Here is a 20,839-nt window from a genome sequence, read left to right on the forward strand (position 1 = left end):
AATCAATGTTGTGTAATCAACAAGGATAATCTGGTGTTTTTTAGTTGATGAGTAGTGCAGATAGCACTGTAAAATCAATCGACAGAGAATACTTACTCCCGGGTGTAAAATCCTGCGTTATCCAATGGGAATGGATGCTCACATTGCTCTCCGTAATACAATAAAGGGGACATGATCAAACCGGAATATAATGTTCTTTTAAAAAACGTTAACTAAAGGGAACAATCTATTTGACACAGCTGAAGCTCTGGCCTTCCTTAAAAACAAACTAATTTAATACAAATCACAGTTGTATTACACACAATGCACTGTTTTTTGAGAACAAAAATTGTCGAAAAATTAAAATTATTATGAATACAAATAAAATAAAAGAAGCCTCTCGTGAGTTACTACAAGCTATAAAGTAGATTTTAAAAACGTTGTATAGAATAAAAGCTCACTGCGGGACGTTGTATAAATGTGTGTGTGCACCACGACAAAGGAGCCTCATTCACTTTACATTGGGGTTGTTTGCGTGGTGCCGACACGTAAATGTAACAAAGTTCGTGACACCACCACGCAATGCGGTGTTAAGGAGTCGTGGTGGAGTCACGCATTCTGGTGAGATCAGGTTGATTAAAACATGTAACATCTAAAAGGGGTCATAAACAGTTTTTTCAATGCATCTGGCATTTTCTTGACACTTAACAGCAGTGGCTCTGGGAATTATTCATAGTGGTTGCTTCGCCTCTATCTCAAATGGATACTTCAAGCTCTTCTCTCTGTATAATTCATTCCATATAGTACATCTGCATTTTAAAACAGCTCATAGTTTCTAAATTGTAAGATGCGTAATACTTACAATGTGCAGGAATTATAGAGTGACTTTACTGCCAAAAATAAATGCTTGACCTACTTTCTCTCACCTGTTTAGCTACGAGCTTCTTTTGGAAATAGCTGCTTTACCTCTGAATACCAGGAGATGGCAGAATAAGTCAACTATCACAATACACAAATCTGTTTAAAGTTTCCTTTGCACAATATGTAACAACATCACTCTATTGTTATTTGAATTGTGAAACACCCCCACAACTTGTAAGTGAACAAAACACTTACAGTTTGCTGTATACACAGACACTGACACTTTAGTTCTAATAATCATAACTTGTAGACATTGCTTTTTCTCCGCACGATGGTGACATAGCATCACATTATCCAAATGATACAACATGTTAGCTGTTGAATGGGCAGCATGTGTGGAGGTGTGTTTGGATATTATCTTTCCTGCATGGCCCCAAGTCACCAATATGCCACAGAGAGATATCACTGTGCTTTGCAGTTATCTTTATTGGATAAGTTGAAATGAAGGGAGGGGTTATATTGTCTGATGTGATTTTTATTTTGGGTTGTTCTGTCATTCCGTTTTAGTTGTATATCATGAAGTAACATACAATTAGTAAATATTCGAAGTACTTAATATTGTAAAGCTGTACATGTTCCTTAAACTATTAATATGCACCACTTCTGTTTCACATACAATGGGCTAGAGAACGCCTAGCATATGTTGAGGTGACTTCATGTCTCTATATGACTTAAGTCTTCACTAAAGTCAGATGTCTGAAAAGTAACCTTGGAGTGTTACAGCTCTTAATTTTTTTTATCATGTGTACCTCATTGCCACAGGCCAGAATACTTTAAAAGCAAGAATGTTACCTTGATCTTTGAAACCATGTTGTTGCGGAAAACATTGTCAGTATGATTGCATATCATTACTTAGCCTGGGTATACAATAGTAAGACTCCTTCAAATAAATAAATAAAAAGCACACTTTAATAACTAATAATGTTTATTACAATACGCATAATCAAATGTGAAGCTTTTTATATTGACCAGAATCAGCTTCACTTGCCAAGTCAGTTGGACTCACACAAGGAATTTAATTTGGGATTCTGTGGATCTCTCAACATGCACTCTGTATATCTGGAAACAAATTGCCTCTGCAATGACTGTACATATTATAGTAGCAGTGTCCTGTTTTTATCAACGCTAATTGACTCTGGCCGTCTTTGGGTAGAAGGACATCCTCTGACTCACTGCAGAGGAAGCACTTCTGGCTGAGAATTTGAAACAAGTGGGGTCTCACTCTGACCTCACTTTCATCCTTTGGGAGGAAAAGGGGGGGAGTAATGAAATACTGGATGTGAGCGATGTAGAAGTATAGGTGAATGAAACGAGAATATGAGGAGGACATAATGTTGGCTTGAGTATACAGTACTTTTAACATACACAGAATATAGCTTGATATATAGTAAATGTGAGATGGTTTATAATGTGGGCATTTCCCCTAACTTTAAGGTGACTTAAATGGAAGGATATCAACGTTTTGATGGGCTTGTCAACTGTAATTTGCTTCATGTTTCTAAAGAGGAAATGAAAATGTGCAAACATATTTTTAGCTGCCATAATTTGGTTATTGTTCTCTGAACAGGAAGCTTTCTGTGGGAGAGGATATCATTTAAAAAGGACAAGAACAATCGAATTAACAGCATCTTGATGGCCATAAAGCATGTTAACAGTTATTGATTAAAGACACACCATCTTTAAATTCATTCAGCGATACTGAATGGAAATTCTTTTTTTAATCAAGTCATTTTCATTGAGAAGTCTATTTGTGAACATTAGATTACCCTATTATCATGATTTCCCGTAATGTAGATCCACTACAGTAAATGAGTGTTGGCTAAACATTAATATGACATGTTATTTAAAGCATCGATAACAAATGTATTTGTTGAAAATATGGCTTTTTTAAATACATACAGGTTATGTTATTTCAATATGGCAAGGGGACATTTCTATTCCGTTTTGAATGAATGATTATAAAGTTGTGGGCTTAACTGATTGATTCATTTATTTTTTTGCTCAACTGTGATCAACTGTCACTTTTTGATAGTGGGTATATTCTTTTACAATACATGACTATAAACTGGTTCATTCTGGCTTTTGATCTAGCTTCCAGGCATCTTCATTGAAAACAACAACAGGCCATGACTTCTTGTAAATGGCTATCACCACACAGTGACAGATGGAGAAATGCACCAGGCATGCTGGCTTTGGCAGGAAGTAGCACAGCTAAATCTGAGCTGTTTTAACACAATAACCACAAAACACACACTGTACATTGTCAATAAACATGTAATTTAAAAACAAAACAAAAAAGGTGTAAAGTAAGGTAAGTAATTTTGTAAAGTAAGGCAGCTGTTGCAGCAACCAAGAACATTCCTGGGACCCAGCCCATTGAAAATGTCCACTGTAGTGAACATTTTGTGAACATGCGTCTCCTTTGACTGTTTTGAGCTACTCTATCAATCTCTGATGTGCTGTACAGGGGACATCCTGGTCTTTCCAGTGATATGTCATTGGTTAAAATTGCATGCTGGGAAGTTCCTCTTTCTTTTCATCCAAAATGGCTGACATACCAAAAACAAAATGTTATAGAAGCAGGAGGAGAAGTCAAATATTGTTGAATAATTGCAATTGTTACCATGAAAATCACATATGTTCTTGATTATTAACATGTGAGGAACTATATAATTAGTTATAAAAGCAATTAAATAATTCAATTTTTCAAATAACAGATCTTTTATAAATGTCCATTCTAGAGGACGTCAGGACCATCTTCATGGACTTAATGACTCAATATGTTGCAGGAGACGGAACTGAAACAAGACATTTTCTGTACCAGATAGTTCAGGGGAGATTCAGATGTTGAGCTCTCAGATGATGAGAGAGATGAGGCTTTCACACCTGGGATAGAAGAGGGTCAAGAGGAAGGGGGGGAAAGATGCAGGAGGCTCCATGAGCGCACAGATAGATACATAGAGACAGATAGGGATGAGCTGGAAAGACATGGCCCCCTGTGGGCCAAGAGTAGCACGTATGTCTTATTGTTGTTTTTATTTTAAGTGGAGCCATGAAAAATAAGAATTGGAATGCAAGCTTTGTTTCTATGAGCATGGTGAAATGGAGACCACATCCATACAAACTAGTCAAGATGACCCTACACAGCCCGTGCCGACTGGAGTCGATTACTTTTCCCAGTACATTGACTACAAAGTCTTTGAAGATCTGGAAGGACTCACCAAAAACCAGACTAGTTTTTTAGTGAGCAAATAAACAGTGTTCAGATCAATTACTTATTTATGTTTTAAATAAAGGTGAATGTATTCTTTTATTAATATCACTCTATAACCATAATACGTTGCATAGTCTATCTGTTAATTTGGGCTGTCTTTTCAAACTAAAATGGTCCAGACGTCCTCTACAGTGGACATACTGTAACATTTAAAAATAAAATAAAATGTAAAAAGTCTATATTGCAAGATGTTTTTTTAACCCTAAATAGGTAGGAAATCACAAAAAAAAAAGGAAATTGGAAAACTCTTTTTTTCTTTGGGTCCCAGGAGGATATAAAGACAATACAACACAAGTTACTTTTATTGGATTTAGTGGGATTGCAAACTATTTGTCCTAAAAGGTTACATTAGTCGTTCCTGTAAACTAACGTTTGTCCTTTAGGAGATATTGACATATAGAGGGAAAATAAGATGATTTAGGATTTCTTCATCGTTTTTTCTTAATTAAAATATCAACCCTACTTATTTCAAAGTGAAAAAAGTCCATAAATGTTGGACAAACCAACTAGGAACATGTTGCAGTGCAGCTTTACGCCAAGAGAGGGCGTCAGAGAGTGACATCGGCTTTAATCCAAGGCAGATTTTTTGCTGGCAAGAAATCCACGTTTTGGCTAAAATTGACATCAGCGTCTCCTCCCACTAACCAGGCTCCCGGCGCGATGCATGCAAAGATTGTGTATTGATGGGGCGATGTACTACTCAAAAGCCTTGCATGCATTATGACTGTAATTTCTAATTGTGCTGCCATTGACTGTTGATCACCATCTTCAAATGTTAATGGTTATGTTTCGTCCTTTACTGTTGTACGCAGTCCAATTGTCTTCCTTGTTTCACTCAGATCTTCTCAGATTACATTTATCAATTAACATGTAAATGCCATATGCTTGTATGCATCCAAACTAATTGTGTGAGAAGGGCTAACATTGCTAAAGGTTGTGTATGGGGTGCTGATTCTTGTGCTGGTTTTTCAATGGTCTAGGACCATGTCAAACATGGCAGGTGACCTCCTGAATGCAAACACTTTGCCATTATTATTAATCATGAATTTTCAATTTGCATAGGACAACCTGAATGCACTTACCATGTGCACTATATATTTTGTGACACAATAGGCTGCAAAATATTAATTCCAATTTGTCCTCTAATTTATTTAGGCCCCTGTTGGCTCAGCGGGTAATTTATCACATAACCACCCCTTGTCAGATTCATTGTACCAAGATAATAATTGCATCTGATTTTGATTGCCCCCTTTCTTTCTTTCATTGCACATGGCTTAATCATGCCAATGTTATAATTTAGCTTGTACAAAGCACTGTACCTTTAAGTACACACTCACACAGAGCTTTGTGGTTATAAATGTTTGTAGATGTAATGAAAATATACATACAAACATCGAAGTGCTTACATGTAGGGCAAAATACAATTAATATAGTTTCATATTTGGAGAACCCTTTGGAAAAAGAAGATAAACACATTTGAAGAATGCATTGATGGTCTGCAGCAGCCCCAATTATTTCCAGGAACGCCGTTTTTAGAAGTAGGATCAGAGTGAGCCCTCTTCTCGTTTTTTGTTTCTGTTTTGGAGTAGCAAACCGCACTCCCGCCCCCTAAAGGGTCATCTCTTCAATCCGGCTATTTTATTGGCCGCAAGAGGCATCAATCAGGAGATTATCCGTGTCCGGGTAGGTTGATTACGCTCTGCAGCGCTGAGCTGAGCGGGGCTGTGCAGAAAGCAGTGCATTTAAAACCGCCCAGGGAAGACACCGCATTTACGAGGCTAGTTTTGTTTTTTTGCTGTCTCCCTCCCTCCCTCCTTGCCCCGGGTTGACTCTGTCCGGTCCACGATGAGTTGGTCGAGAGGAATGCAGCACTGGTTGACCTGAGCAAGTGCTTTTTTTGTGCTTTTAACCCCACCGTAACACACTTACTCCGCTACTTTTGATTTCATTTAATTGGATGCCGTGTCGGACTGCTGCTGTTGCTGCCACCCTGAAAGAAATAGGGAGGACCCTTGCTTCTGGCAAGTTGACTGTTTGCCTTTGCAAGAAAAAGCAAGGTTATGTAGGTAGGCATTGCTGTCGGATACATCTCCGCCCCGTTGTTTACATGCTGTAATTGGATTTTCCATCATTTCCAGCAACAGAGGCAGCTGTAGTAGCTCAGGGTTTCCTCCTCCTCCTCCTCCTCCTCCTGTTTGGAGCTTATTGCCGGGTTCAGGTGGTGTCAAGGCTGGTGGTGGTGGGAGAAGAAGATGGGACTACCTGCTCTGGAGTTCAGTGACTGCTACCTGGACAGCCCCCAGTTCAGGGAGAGACTCAAGTCCCACGAACTGGAGCTGGACAAGACCAACAAGTTCATCAAGGAGCTGATAAAAGACGGCAAGGCACTGATCCAGGCACTGAAAAGTAAGTGGAGCTTGACATGTGTGTGTTTGTAGACTCATCAATGCTCTCCATATTGACACACATCTTCTCTGGTGCATGTGGCTGTGTCGGAACGATCCAAATGCTTTGACAAAGTTGAGATGCCTTTAGGTGTATGTCTGGGAAAGAGATTGTTCTGGAAGTCTTATCTCAGTTACATTGGCATTACATGAAACACTTAGTGTGTTGTGTTGTGTGTGTGTGTGTGTGTGTGTGTGTGTGTGTGTGTGTGTGTGTGTGTGTGTGTGTGTGTGTGTGTGTGTGGTGTGTGTGTGTGTGTGTGTGTGTGTGTGTGTGTGTGTGTGTGATGTGTGTGTGTGTGTGTGTGTGTGTGTGTGTGTGTGTGTGTGTGTGTGTGTGTGTGTGTGTGTGTGTGTGTGTGTTGTGTGTGTGTGTGTGTGTGTGTGTATTGTGTGTGTTGTGTGTGTGTGTGTGTGTGTGTGTGTGTGTGGTGTGTGTGTGTGTGTGTGTGTGTGTGTGTGTGTGTGTGAGAGTTAGGAGGGCACGGCGGGTGAATTTGACGTGAGCCTTGTAGCTGTCAGCACATTTGTTTCCCCATCAACTTACATCACAAGGCCTTTTAGAGGGACATAGGGGAGTCGGCAGTGTATGTTTTACTCACACTTGTTCTCTGTTAAAGGCTGTGATGGGGTTTGACTACCAGAACCTACTATAAAAGAGCTGTTATAATTTATTAGAAGAGGTGACGACAGGTTTACTTTTTTAGTTTTTTAATGATGTGAATGAAAACCTGTTAAGACATGTAGCCTACAAGCGACACTACATGTAAGTGTAGGTACCAGCAATAGAAATCCAAATAGTTATATTTAGGTATAATAAGTGGTTATAAATGGTTATCCCTGCTGAAAAAAACAGCTTAGACCAATTTAGCTGGTCAACCAGCCTGACCTGCTAAGTTGACCAGCCTGACCAGCCAGTAGGTTGGCTGGTTTAGAGGGGTTTTGGACACTTTAGCTGCCCAGGATGGCTGGTTTGGTTAGCTGGTGCACCAGCCATCCTGGCCAGCTAAAAAAAACAGCATAGACCAGCATAGTATGCTGGTATGCTGGGCTGGCCACCATGCTGGAAGCTTACCAGGATTCCAGGTGACCAGCATACATTGTTTAAATACTGGTATGATTATTTAAACCAGAGAACATAAATATATTACAAAGATTCATTGTGTCATGTATTCTGGTATCTACCAAAATAAAGTCATTGTAAAGTGTTCATAACTGTATTTTAATTGAATAAATAGCTAGTTAATAATTATAATAAAATACACAGTAACAATACAGTAATTATAAAAATAACAACCAACCTGTAAATCAACCTACACATCAAAAATAAATATATGATCTAAAACAGGTGCATTTGATTTGAAAATAAATAGAATTACATATTTAAATGGTAACAAAAACAGTAACACCATGTATGATAAGAAAAAGGTAACAAAGAAAGTGTTTTTCCTTGTTCATGTCCATAATGTTTCCCGTTGTGTTGCGTCCAGCCTTTCCCAATCTGGCCTGCATCTCTGTCTGCTGAAGCCACTTCTTGAAGCAAACTGAAAAGAAATGTACAGATATAAGTACACTGTAAAAATAAAACTTGACATTACGTTAACTTGATCATCAAAGTATGGTAAAAATACATTACAAATTACAGTTGGTTGGCATAGCCGTTACAGTCAACAATTGCTTATGGTGAATTACAATGCAGGGCTCGACGTTATAAATAGCCCGGGTGTCTAAATAGTGCTTCCGGGCCATTTATAATGTCGAGCATAACGTGGCTTTCCACCTTGCCCGCTCGGGCCACTAAAAAGATTGCTTTAAAAAAAAAAATATATATATATATGGTTCCTGTAGTATAGCTTTTAGGTTAGGCTTTGGTTTTGTTACGGTATTTACAGAATGTTTTTGCCTGGATTCATAGTAGTGTAGGACTGGCAGCTGCATATTACACTGTGTAAAAGGTGTGTTTAGTTGGGTCAACACTGTACCTGCACGGCTGATACTGGAGATATCAGCAGAAGGATGGTAAAATCCTGGAAAGTTCAGCCTGCTGCCTGCCTGAATTATCCACCCTGTGTTATCTGCTGTACCTTTTTTTTTTATAGAAGAAACCATCTCAGTCTTCTTTATACTTCTTCTTGGTCAGCTGATGTGTGGCTATAACAACAATTCTGCTTTTGTCCATTGGTGAGATCTAGAAATCAAACAGCATGGCCTGATTCCCTGCGGTTGCAATGAGTGAGAGTCATTTGCTTGTTCTGTGCCATTGTAGCAGGGTGCTGCCCAACAAAGAGCAGATCAACAGATGTTCCCAGCTAATATTTATATACCTGTAGTACACAGTGTTGTTGCCCTTTGCTGGCACATGAGATGACTCCGTTGCAACAGGTCTTTTCTAACAGGACTGTTCAGCTGCACTGTAAATCGTACCTGCTGCATCGTTCAACACACCTCCTCTGCTGTGAGGCATTGAGAGGATGTGTGAATGTCCTGGGAAGTCCCTCACGTTTTGTGAGATACTAATTGCTGTTGGAGGAGGAGCCCCAAGAGCCCCTGACAGCTTTCACATGTGTTTTTGGTAATGACTACATCAATGTTACCACCGAAGGAGAAAGTGAAACATTTATAGCCTGCTACTCAGGAGTTTTATAGTGTTACAGTGTTAGTGTGGACTTAATAAAGCCTGTTGTTATGTAGCTGCTATCTCTATCTGATGATTATATAGACTGGTGGGACGACATAAATGGTACTGTTTAAACAGCTGCATCACTGGAATTCAAATATAAAGAATTGGCACTTCTGTGCTGTAAATAATGCATAATGATTGGATGAAACGGTACATTATAAAACAAATAAGATCTGTGAATACAAATATGAAAGTCTTGTTTTTGCACAAATGAAAACATGTACACCTATACTATTGAGTCTGGAATGCACTTATTTTTCTCTTCTAAATTGAGAAAGATGTTTTGACAGGCTCATGTGTGATTTATTGAATAGAGGAAGTTTCACACGGAGATCACAGCTATTGCAAATGTATAGCAGCCCTATCCTGTTTGTGGGTACCAACTTGGGTTATGTAGGAATTCAACAAGTGCACACGCACACAGGCAGGCTAGAGCTGCTATGCATGCACACTCACATATACACGCATACAAACATGTGTGTTAGCCAGATGTCATTTAAGGGCAGAGCTAGCTGGTCATTATGGAGCCTGTGGAAGAGTTTGGCTCTCTGCTCCACCTCTAACATGACACGGCTCAATCAGCCAAACAAACCCTAATTGCAGGCTTGAATCTCCCCGGTGCTGTGAGGGGAAACGAGACACCGTGTTTAGACAGTTTATGTGACACTGACACATGATGTTGCCAACTTATTAGCTGAAAGTGTAAAGAGCAGTGGAGTTTCTTCAAAGTTCACATCACTTGGCTCAGGAGAACATTTGGCACGTCTTCTGTGAATGTGTCTGAGCTGGATTCTGTGCCTTTGTTTTGATGCCTCCCTCTTTTTCTATATATCATCACTATGTAATGTGACATTAATATCTTCTAGTAATTTGCTACCAGATCTGTGGTATGCTGCTGTCAGTAAAACAATGCAACTTATTGCCCTGACAAGTTGACAACGGATAAATACAATCTTAGAACAGGATTAGAATCAACTTCAAAACCCTTTTACAATTTAACCAGAAGTCAAGCAGTTAACCTGCTATAAATAAATTGAACAATCCATGATTTTAGTTGTAAAACAATGCTAAAAACTGTAACTTTACACATTCAATGCATATTACTAGCTTCGAGTCCGAGGGCTCCGCTGTCAGGCACTATAGTTTTTCACGATGAGGTCATCGCCCACTGCACTGACAGTACCACTTCCTGGAATGAGCAATGATGGAGTCATTCTACCACTAGGACAGTTGGTGATCAAATTGTCAGGCACAGTTGCACACGACACACACACACACACACACACACACACACACACACACACACCACACACACACACCACACACACACACACACACACACACACACACACACACACACACACACACACACACACACACACACACACACACACACACACACACACACACACACACACACACACACACACACACACACACACACACACACACACACACACCACACACACACACACACACACACACACACACACACACTTGTGTTACAGCCAAAGCGTGACATTTCATTTTGTCATATAGATTTTTTCTTCACCATTAATAAGAGCTTTTAGAGCGCGGAGGCCTGAAACGAGAGAACACAGCTGGTTGTAGAGTCCAGTTAGTGTTGGCTGTGTGGGACTGTATGTGGAGTTTAATATTGTGCATGTATGATGTTGTTAATACGGATATAGTACATTCCTGAACTAGTATCAATGTGGTCTAGTGACCCCTTTGTGCACAGCATGCCCACAGTGTGCAATGTGAGTGTCTCCTGACCTTAGATATACTTTCTCATATATGATGCTAATTTAGAAAGGGTTAACATGTGAGGAGGACAGATAATCCGACATGATATAGAGACATGCAAAGGGGGGGATGGGCCTAGGTAACAATGCCCACTCATTTATTAGGTCTGGATTTGGTTTCAACTCGATAAGATTTATTTAAGCTATACAACACAAAGTAAACTTGACGTTATTTTAATGTATCCATAGCTAGGGCTTGGCGAGAGGGTCTGCCTCTTAATTTGGACAATAATGGGCTATTTTAGTCCTATATAATTTCCAGATTTAACTAATCAAAATGTTTGTAACCAGAGAAAAAGTTGATGCGGTAACCTTTATTAACATAGCCCAACATTAATCTTCAAGAACCACTGCATTTAAAAACATAGTAAACTGCTTATCCTGCTCTATACATTGCGGTACATATATTAAAAGGCTTGACTCTGAAAGCACACACACTGTTAAAGCATGTGCAGCTCTGCTATGTGCGGCCTGTTACTGCTTGAGAACATCCCTCCACCGATTAGCACTGTCTTGATAATGGCTTTGTTTTCAGACGTTGACTCTGGGTTCAAATTGAACCGTTTACGGCCCCTAGCAACCTCACAAACAAGCTGCAGGCTGTAAGAGCTTTTGTGTAAAACGTCTCTCAGAAGGAGAAGTGGGAATTCCCTGAGATGGAGCGTGCGCCGTTCCGATCCATATCGCTCTAGATCTTCTTCTCTCTACCTCCTGTCTGTGTTTTCCTGCAGCCACCCACTGTGCTGCTGATGAGTAATAAGGAGGGTAATAGCAGTCATTCCGTGGCTCAACTGTCAACTGTGCTGATAGATGAGGGTCACACACACACGCACAAACGCACACCACACCATACCATAACTAATTCTCAATTATGGCTGATGGAGGGAGTGAACCCTCGGTTTAAAAAGGTTCAGAGCAAAGGGAAGAGTATGTGCCAAGGGGCAAAAGAAAGAGAAAAAGAGGAGGTGGGGGTGTTGTTGTCTTTCACAATGCTGTTCAAAAGCCTATCATGGTCTTGTTTTCTACCCGCCTATAGAGGAGCACAGCGATGTGGGTTGTGGAGGGAAGAAAAGGGGAAGGAGGAGAGGATGGAGCAGCAATAATCGGGGAGAGAAAAGCGGTACAGGGTGTCACTGTCTGAAGGCATTCCTCTGAAAACATCTCTCATTAAAACAAAGAGAAAAAGAGGATGTGTGTCTGTAGGTTTTATGCATGCAGCATGTTGTCTCTGTAGTTGATTAATATTCTGGATCGCGCACACAACATGTGTGTTTCCTATTGTGCCAGTAGATTTCGGCTCATGAACACGTTTTGTGTTGTGTGTGTGTGTGTGTGTGCACGATGCCACTGGCAGTACAGCACAGTGGGGGTTGGGGTCTTCCTCTAGCCGTGACGTAGCTTGGAGGAGAAGGAAATTAGGGCACGACTCACTCAGCCTAGCTCTGGTGCTATTGTTGCCTCGCCTTTGTCAGGGCAGACTGTCTGACACAGACACGCACACACACACACAACCGCAGTTACATGTCGTCACTGACTTTTAACATCACTGCATCAAAAAAGATGTATATTTGTCCTTTAAAAAAACAGCAAATTCACCAATACTCACATTCAGATATTTTTTTCCTAGTGGAAGTGATTCATTTACTTAGTGCGCTAATTAGTGCGCTGAATATTCATTATTTCATAGTCAAAAGCATAGTCTTTGAGCATTAGGAAAAGCGCTATAAAAAATCCCATATATTATTAGTATTATCTTTTCTTTTTTTGTGAATATTGTCAACAAATAGAGCTCAAGATGATTTCCCACTTACATTCGATCGCCACACGTTTTCAAAATCGCAAGGATTACACATTTACCGAAGCAGCAAAGCTACAGTAAAGAAAGCAGCAGGCGTTTGGCTCTTTCACTTGATTACACGCTGGCTGGGGCCTTTCTGTGTTATACTTTTGTCTGTGTGGAAATCACTCCACATGGGACAACATGGGATTTGTTCTTTTGTTCTTGTACATCAGCATTTTGTATTATACATGAGTACATGCACTTTTTTTAGATGTACAGAGTAACAGTGGTTTAGTGGGAAAATGTGCATTCTTCAAGAACAGTTATGTAACTGAATACCTCTATATAATTAATAAGCTCATTAAAAATCTATTGGGGTCATACATCGGGTCATGGAGAGTATTTTAAATACATTTCTCAGCCAGCAGAGTTGTTGCAGAAGTGGCATGTGTATATAATACCCAGATCGAAAACGCTCTCATAACAATCTCACCACAGAAGCAGATCTCCAGCCAGTGTGCCGCTTCATCTCATTAGCTGAATCTTTGATGTGAGTATCGGCCCTGGACTCCAGCTGGACTGAAGCTGGTAAATATTTTAGCTCACGGGCTGATTTAGTTACACTGCCCGGCAATGATACAGTGACTCTGCCCCTAGATGCACTGTGGTATCACTTACTTTTGTGTTTTCTCTCATGACAATATGGGACTTATATTTCTGGTATGCCATCTCCGCTATAGGCCCTAAACATGCATATACAAGCAGATGTAACAGGAAGAAGCTTCCTTTTTTTTCTAAGCAGGTATTGTTGTTGCAAATGTGCAAATGTTCACACATGCAACCACTCGTCCATGGTTTATTCTCGTAATGTGTTCACGCCGTCTTCAAATCATTTGATTCTATGTTAATATGTAATGTACGTCTTTTGAAAGTAGATTTACAAATTAAATGGGGAAACGTTTTACACGATTTACTGGGTTAGATTAAATGTGAAGTGAGGAACTGAAAAGAGGAACTCTAAATGAATACATTAGTTTTCTCATGGTATAGTTATAAATACACTAGAGCATTACATGAATTATAGTTCCACATTTTCACATACATACAAAAACTGTTGAAGAAAGGAAGTGGGATTCAAAACCGACGTGTTCAAATTTGAATCCTGAGTGCTAAAATGCTCCTCTGACACTTACAGTAAGTTAATTGGCAGAACTGCAAACACCATCTGTGGTGTACCTTTCTCATGCTGTATCTGCTCGGCCACACAGTTTACAGTTCTGTGTAAAGAGAAGGCTGAGGAAACCTCCATTTCTCTATATGCTGATTCTTTTTATAAAATAATATCTCTGTTTTCGTGTACCAGTGACATTTCTTCAGCAAAAACCTTTGGCTGATGAACACCTATTTTTATAATATATATATATATATTTTTTTTTGCATTGTTCTCATCATCAAATAAAAGTTTGCTTCATCATTATCCTAACTTTTCCAGCCGAGGCCTAACAATCAAGGCGGTCATTCTTTCAAAACGTGTACAAGAGTGTTGAAATAGTTTGGGTTGAATTAGAAACATGTATACACGTCTCAAACTAAGATCTAAGGTGAGCACAGAACAACTCATTCTGCACAGTGAAGGTCAAACAGTCATGTGACGCAACAATCAGTAAAACACACTTTGATTAGAGGGGATTATAAGGAGAAGCGATGGAGTGCATGGAAACATTCAGTTTCTTGTCTGCTAAATCAATTGTTTAAACATGTTAATGAGGTTCTAAAGAAAGAATAAGGAAGAATGAAAAAAGAAACATCCATGGATGAGTCATTGTCAGGGAATACACTGTGTGTGTAACTTGCGGTCACTTGAAACTTGACACGGGAAAGATCCTGGCTGCACCTTGTTCCACCTGACAGTTTGTACTCTGTGCTTTTGCAGCTGCACGTAAGAAAAACTCTCCTAACAAGTTCCAGTGATGTATTGAAAAAGCACGGCTCATTCCTAACAGTTTAATTTTCCTAACATAAATGAAGCAGTCTGCCATGAGATGAGATAATGTCTCTTGTAATCCAATCAAAACTTGATTTAAGATTGTTCTCAACTTGAACTTTAGTTTCCTGTTACTGCTGCAGCTGCTGGCCTTATTCTCCATTACAGATGGTTCTGTAAAACCAGAAAACTTGGCGTTATGTAATTGATATTGGTAAGATGATGCTGTGTAAATGTTACGCTTGGGGACATACACAGTTTTGCTGACTACACATGAATTTGATTACATTACATTACATTACTTATAATGTCATAAAGGACCAGGACTTTGGTCAAAATAGAGTGGGCTTCGCATTTCACAGCTGCTTAAAATCCTGCTTTTATTATGCTTAGAGATGCATATAGTTTAATTATTCTACCTGAAACTCCAATGTCATCCTCTTGTAAGAAAAACAAACAGCAGCGTGATTGAGCTTGTCAAGTTTGGTTTAACTTGAAACAATATGAAAGCTTAGACATAAAGAAGTCGGGTTCAAACAGCATTATTAACTGTTGATCAGCACCTGATAACAATGAGGGGGGAAAGAAATGTTTCTGTTTTGTATGTTTTGCCGACTACAAGTCTGAACTCATTTTACTGAGGGCTGGAATGAAATAGAGCTCCAGGAAATGTTTGAGATGTGTTTTTAATTTCACTGCCTGGGGGCCCCCAGGAAGAGTCAAAGGTTACACATACGGTGTGTTTCTAGTTCTAGTTCTGAGCTTACATACCACCTTTTGTATTATTGTTTTGGTGGCAATACACCTTATCTTCAGTGTAACACCGGACAGGATGTTTTTTTGGATGTTGGAACTTGTTACTTTTCATACAGTGTCACAAGACCTGGATGTCTGCAGAATGCTTTGCTGGTTGTGAAAGAAAATATGTTTCAATGTAATAATGGCAAGGTTACCAAAACAGGAAGGTACTGATTACGGTTAATTATTGAATACCAAGACAATGAAATGCAGGTTTTTTGCTACCCTGCAGGAAGAATAGATGTCAGAGGAAGACAGGGAGATTTATATGAAGTGTTTAAGTGAATCTTTAGCTCCAGGGTATCATTAACTTCTTCGCCCGCAGTGTTGAGCTGTCAGTGTCAAATATAAGACCGTGTGTGAAGATGAACTAGACACTCTCAGCCTACGGTGGAGTATAGGTGTGGTGTCTCTGAGTTGCTACCTTGAACAATAAAGAAAACTTTGAATAAATGTTGCCTAGAAATGTTACCAGGAACACTTGGGGAGATTCAAACAGGTGCGGCTTAAAAAAGGGTAGAAATACACCCACACAGTCGTACTCTCACACAATACACACATATGCTGACACATGTTGTTGATAAAATAGATGTTTTCTTCCACTTCAAAGCTAGTGAGTCAGAGCAAATGGAGAAGAGCCAGTGTTACAAGTCAGACCAAGTATGGTGTTCGAATCCTGCCACTTTTCAGGGAAGTCTTGAGGTGAAAACAGGTTGTTGTTGGCTTTGAGGGATACTACTGTCTTTAACTTTTTTTAAAAGCACTCGACAAATGGAGGTTCAATCAAGTTATATTTTGGTGCCGTTCAACCTCTTTCTGTAAAAATGAACTATTGGGTGAAAGTATCAGAATATGTTATATAATATGATCTTGTGAATTTCTGTTTTGGATGACCAACTTCAAATGTAATTGATATTGGTGAAATGTCACTGCAAGTGTACATTTGACGCTTAGGGACGTGCACGGTTTTGCTTACTGACTACACATGAATTTGATTATATTACTGTACTTACAGTATAATGTCATAAAGGACCAGGACTTTGGTCAAAATAGAGACAGCTTCGCATTTCACAGCTGCTTAAAATCCTGATTTTATTATGCTTAGAGATGCATAAAGCAAATTGCATAATTATTCTACCTGACACTCCAATTTCATCCTCTTGTAAGAAAAACAAACAGCGGCGTGATTGAGCTTTATTGCCAAGTTTGTTGAACTAAAAAAAACGATGAAAAGCTTAGAGCGACTTCATCAAGATCATAACTTCTTCAAACAACTTAAAACGGTAAGTAACTATTGAATAAGTGTATTGCACGTCATTTTTATCAAGAGTTGTGAAAGGTCCTTGTCATTGGTTTCAACTTCTATATTTCTGGTATCGTGACATCCTTACTCCTCAGTAGCCACTCAAAATCCTCAAAATATTGTATGTTTCTATTGGCAACACTATCACATCCTCCCTCTTTTTTGTTCCTTCTCTTCCAGCTTACGATACGATATACTTTATTGTCCCCGTAAGGACATTTTGTTTTGTAATTCCCTTCACCATAAATGTTCTTGATAAAGGCGTTGAAGTGGTGTTAACACTGGCCATGATTACAACTAAAAATCACAGCTTAATATGCTATATTTTAAACAAGTCATTAAAGAACATCAAGTAAGTCCTGCAGGCTCTCATTGTGTTCAGTCACAATGGCATTGAAGGAGACGGTTGACCTTCCAATGAAACAATGATTCTACTTTCCCCTTCTCCTCCTTTTCCTCTTCCTTCTCCCTTCCTCTTTCCTAATAAACACACATTTCCACATTTTAACCTCATCCTCCTTCACCTTCTTTTTCTCATCCTCCTGTCCCTGCTCATTTCCTTTTTGTCAATGTGAAATGGAAATGCCTGTTACCCTTCTTCTTTCCTACAGTCCCTCTCATCCTGTTTCCCTCCCTGATGTTACTCTGTTTCGTGTTATTAAAATAGGATAAGTGCTTTCAGAGAAACCGCCCTTAGTTATTATTGAAGAAGTCATGTCAAATGAGTGAAGGCATATTCAATGAAGTGCAGGAACCTCTAACTCTTTCCATCACTCCCATTGTTTGTATCAAAGCAGACCGCTTGCTGGTCTTATGATGGGTTTTGCCAGAGGTTGTGTTATTTTTATAACAACGAGACATGAGCAAACCCCCACTGTTTAGTAATCATACCAGGCATCAATCCGAAACAAAGAGTAGACTAGTTCAATTATGTGATTAGAAAAAACTATGAGCAGTCGGTAGATTATGAGTTGTTCATAACAATCTTGATTCTGAGACATGCATATATGATAAGCGCATGTCCATGTGCATTCATACCCAGCCAGAAATGTTTTATTTATTAAATACAAATATACTTTGTTGAAATCTATGCTGTTGATCAGGGGTCTCAAACTCAAGGCCCGGGGCCCAAATCCGGCCCGCGACTTCATTTTATGTGGCCCCGCAAGAGCTTGCAAAGAATATAATACGTTTATTATACGGTAACATGCCACTTTACAGAAGCAGGTTGCCCATAAACTACATGTCCCACAATGCATTTAGTTTTGTGACATGCGCACTGAAGAGATTTGCAATGATTTGCCCTTGACTTCTGCTTTCAGACGTAGTTAATTACTAAGTTATTATCCTATCCGATAATAATCCAATTCAGAGGCAATAATGTAATATAAATATAATACATTATTTTATACATATATATATATATTTATATAGTTACAACCAGCCCTTTGAGTGCATGACATTGTGTTTGACACCCCTGCTGTAGATGGATGCACAATGGTTCTCAACAAGGAATGGATGCATTGAATTATTGAACACAATGCAGTGACAATGCAGTCTTGGCGTAGTGGGGAGTCAGCAAGCGTAGACATGACGGCATATCGATGGAAACAAAGTGAGTGAAGGCAACGTGTCAAGTTTCAACGGAGTGAAATGGAACCAACTGAACTTGTCGTGTTGCAAAAACCTACAGATGCGCAAACAAAATTCAAAACACCATTAGGAACCATTTATGTGCTCCAAAATATGTAGCCCAAACATCTCTGTACCTTTGACGGATAAAAAGGTTCACAGAACAATTGTGATTTGTCATCAAGACACACATCACAGTTACACATGAATAACCTGTTACGAGGTGAGCATACATGCAACATGACTATTGAGAACTGCCCAGTTGTGAAGTCATTTTCATTAAAGCATTACAGAGCAACCTGGTTACATTTGAATTGTGTTCGAGTTTAACTTAAATCATTTATTTTCATAATTGAGGAATTGTAGGTCTACTTCAATATCACAGTTCTACTTCAGTAGGTTATACTCTTTCTATCTCCAACACTAAATCACTTAAAGCAGTGTTTTCTGAGGAAAGAAAGCGGGCTACTGCTCAACTTCCAACTCCTAGATTTCTCAAGCTGGTAGAGGGATTAAAAGTTGTAGCCCTCCTGTCACAACCTATTATAAAGGCCTACATTAGATATGTAATGAAGGGCTTTAAATCAGTATCTCAGTGCCCTAATTGTCCCCTTTGACGCTCACCCCATTTTGATAATGTATAATTGTATACCAAGACAGAAACACACAATTTTAAACTCACTCTATCTGTGTGTATGAATGAAAGAGACGGAGCACGTGCAAGAGGGGACTGAAGAGAGGACTCGGCTACAGTGCTGTCCAAAGCCAACCCAAACAAACCACACTCCACTGGCATGGGGAGCGAGGAAGTGTGTGTGTGTGTGTGTGTGTGTGTGTGTGTGTGTGTGTGTGTGTGTGTGTGTGTGTGTGTGTGTGTGTGTGTGTGTGTGTGTGTGTGTGTGTGTGTGTGTGTGTGTGTGTGTGTGTGTGTGTGTGTGTGTGTGTGTGTGTGTGTGTGTGTGTGTGTGTGTGTGTGTGTGTGTGTGTGTGTGTGTGTGTGTGTGTGTGTGTGTGTGTGTGTGTGTGTGTGTGTGTGTGTGTGTGTGTGTGTGTGTGTGTGTGTGTGGTGTGTGTGTGTGTGTGTGTGTGTGTGTGTGTGTGTGTGTGTGTGTGTGTGTGTGTGTGTGTGTGTGTGTGTGTGTGTGTGTGTGTGTGTGTGTGTGTGTGTGTGTGTGTGTGTGTGTGTGTGTGTGTGTGTGCGTTCAGCTCCCATCCTGCTCCAAAAATAACCCCCCTGCTAAGATTATTTAATCCCAAGGTTAACACTCCGTCTTCGCTATATGCCTTGCTCTTTATCACACTCTCACACATTTTATATGACTACTGTACACATACTCACACCACACACACATGCAGGGGTAGTGTGGGGGGTGGGTGTCCTGGTGCAAAGCCAGGCGTAACTCAGGCTTAGTGGGGGTAATCTTGTAGGTGTGTGCTCGCTCTATTCTGTCTGTTTTCACGCGTCTGGTGTCATTGTCTGGGGTAGATTTGTTGGCTCGGCTCGATGTCTAGCTCTAGCTTTTCCCCTCAGGACGAGGGAAACTCTTTATTATTTAGGATTTTCTTTTGGTCTTCCTCAGGATTTTACTTTGTAATGATATTTTGGATCTTCCTACTCTGCCCTTTGGTTGAGATCACATCCTGATGGGACGCTGATGAGACTCAGGGTCACAGGGGCAAGCTTAGATTAATGCTAGAGAGCAGGGGGGTTACTGCTGGTGTAGGTGGAAGGGGATTTAGTTGGGGGGGGGGGGGTAGGGATTTATGTCCATCTCTGTGGGAAACTATAGCAAATACAGACCGTTTATGGGGTGGCTGTGGTTGATGCTAATGGCACTGGATGGGGCCCTCGTCTGATGAACTAACAGTGTTTTATAATCCTGGGGCACGTACCTCTGGAAGAAACTAATATACAATTTAAAGTTGACTAGTCTAATTTCTAAAATGTCCCAAATTGGGATCAATAAAGTACTTCTTATCTTATCGAACCCACTGACCCTGCCACAACTCTAAACCGCCTCACACAAAAAACACATGCAGATACACATTCGATAATTAATGGTTCATTTATTTCAACTGACAATTGTCTTTATTGTTTCTGTTAAAAATGTTCAACAGGTAGGTTTCTTTATCTAGATATTGTGGCATCATGGCCATCTATTGTACCGACACAGAAAGCCAGTTTGACTTGTCTGTTTTTAATTGTAATGATGGATGACTTTCCTCATCAAGCGAGACG

General features: G+C 39.8%; 1 protein-coding gene across 2 annotated transcripts in view; it reads left to right on the forward strand.

Annotated features, from left to right (window-relative positions):
* Nucleotides 1-5,861: 5,861 nt before the first annotated feature.
* LOC117458853 (rho GTPase-activating protein 26-like) overlaps nucleotides 5,862-20,839 on the forward strand; it is a 79,881-nt gene continuing 64,903 nt past the window's right edge. Inside the window, exons 1-2 of one of the 2 annotated variants that reach the window (XM_034099539.2) lie at nucleotides 5,862-6,240; nucleotides 6,313-6,580. In XM_034099539.2, coding sequence (XP_033955430.1) covers nucleotides 6,427-6,580 — 154 coding nt within the window. In that variant the 5' untranslated portion in view covers nucleotides 5,862-6,240; nucleotides 6,313-6,426. Of the gene's footprint in view, nucleotides 6,581-20,839 lie in introns of both variants that reach the window. The other variant, XM_034099540.2, reaches the window with a different exon arrangement.

This window comes from Pseudochaenichthys georgianus, chromosome 14 (assembly GCF_902827115.2).
Source record: "Pseudochaenichthys georgianus chromosome 14, fPseGeo1.2, whole genome shotgun sequence".
Taxonomy (NCBI): Eukaryota; Metazoa; Chordata; class Actinopteri; order Perciformes; family Channichthyidae; genus Pseudochaenichthys; species Pseudochaenichthys georgianus.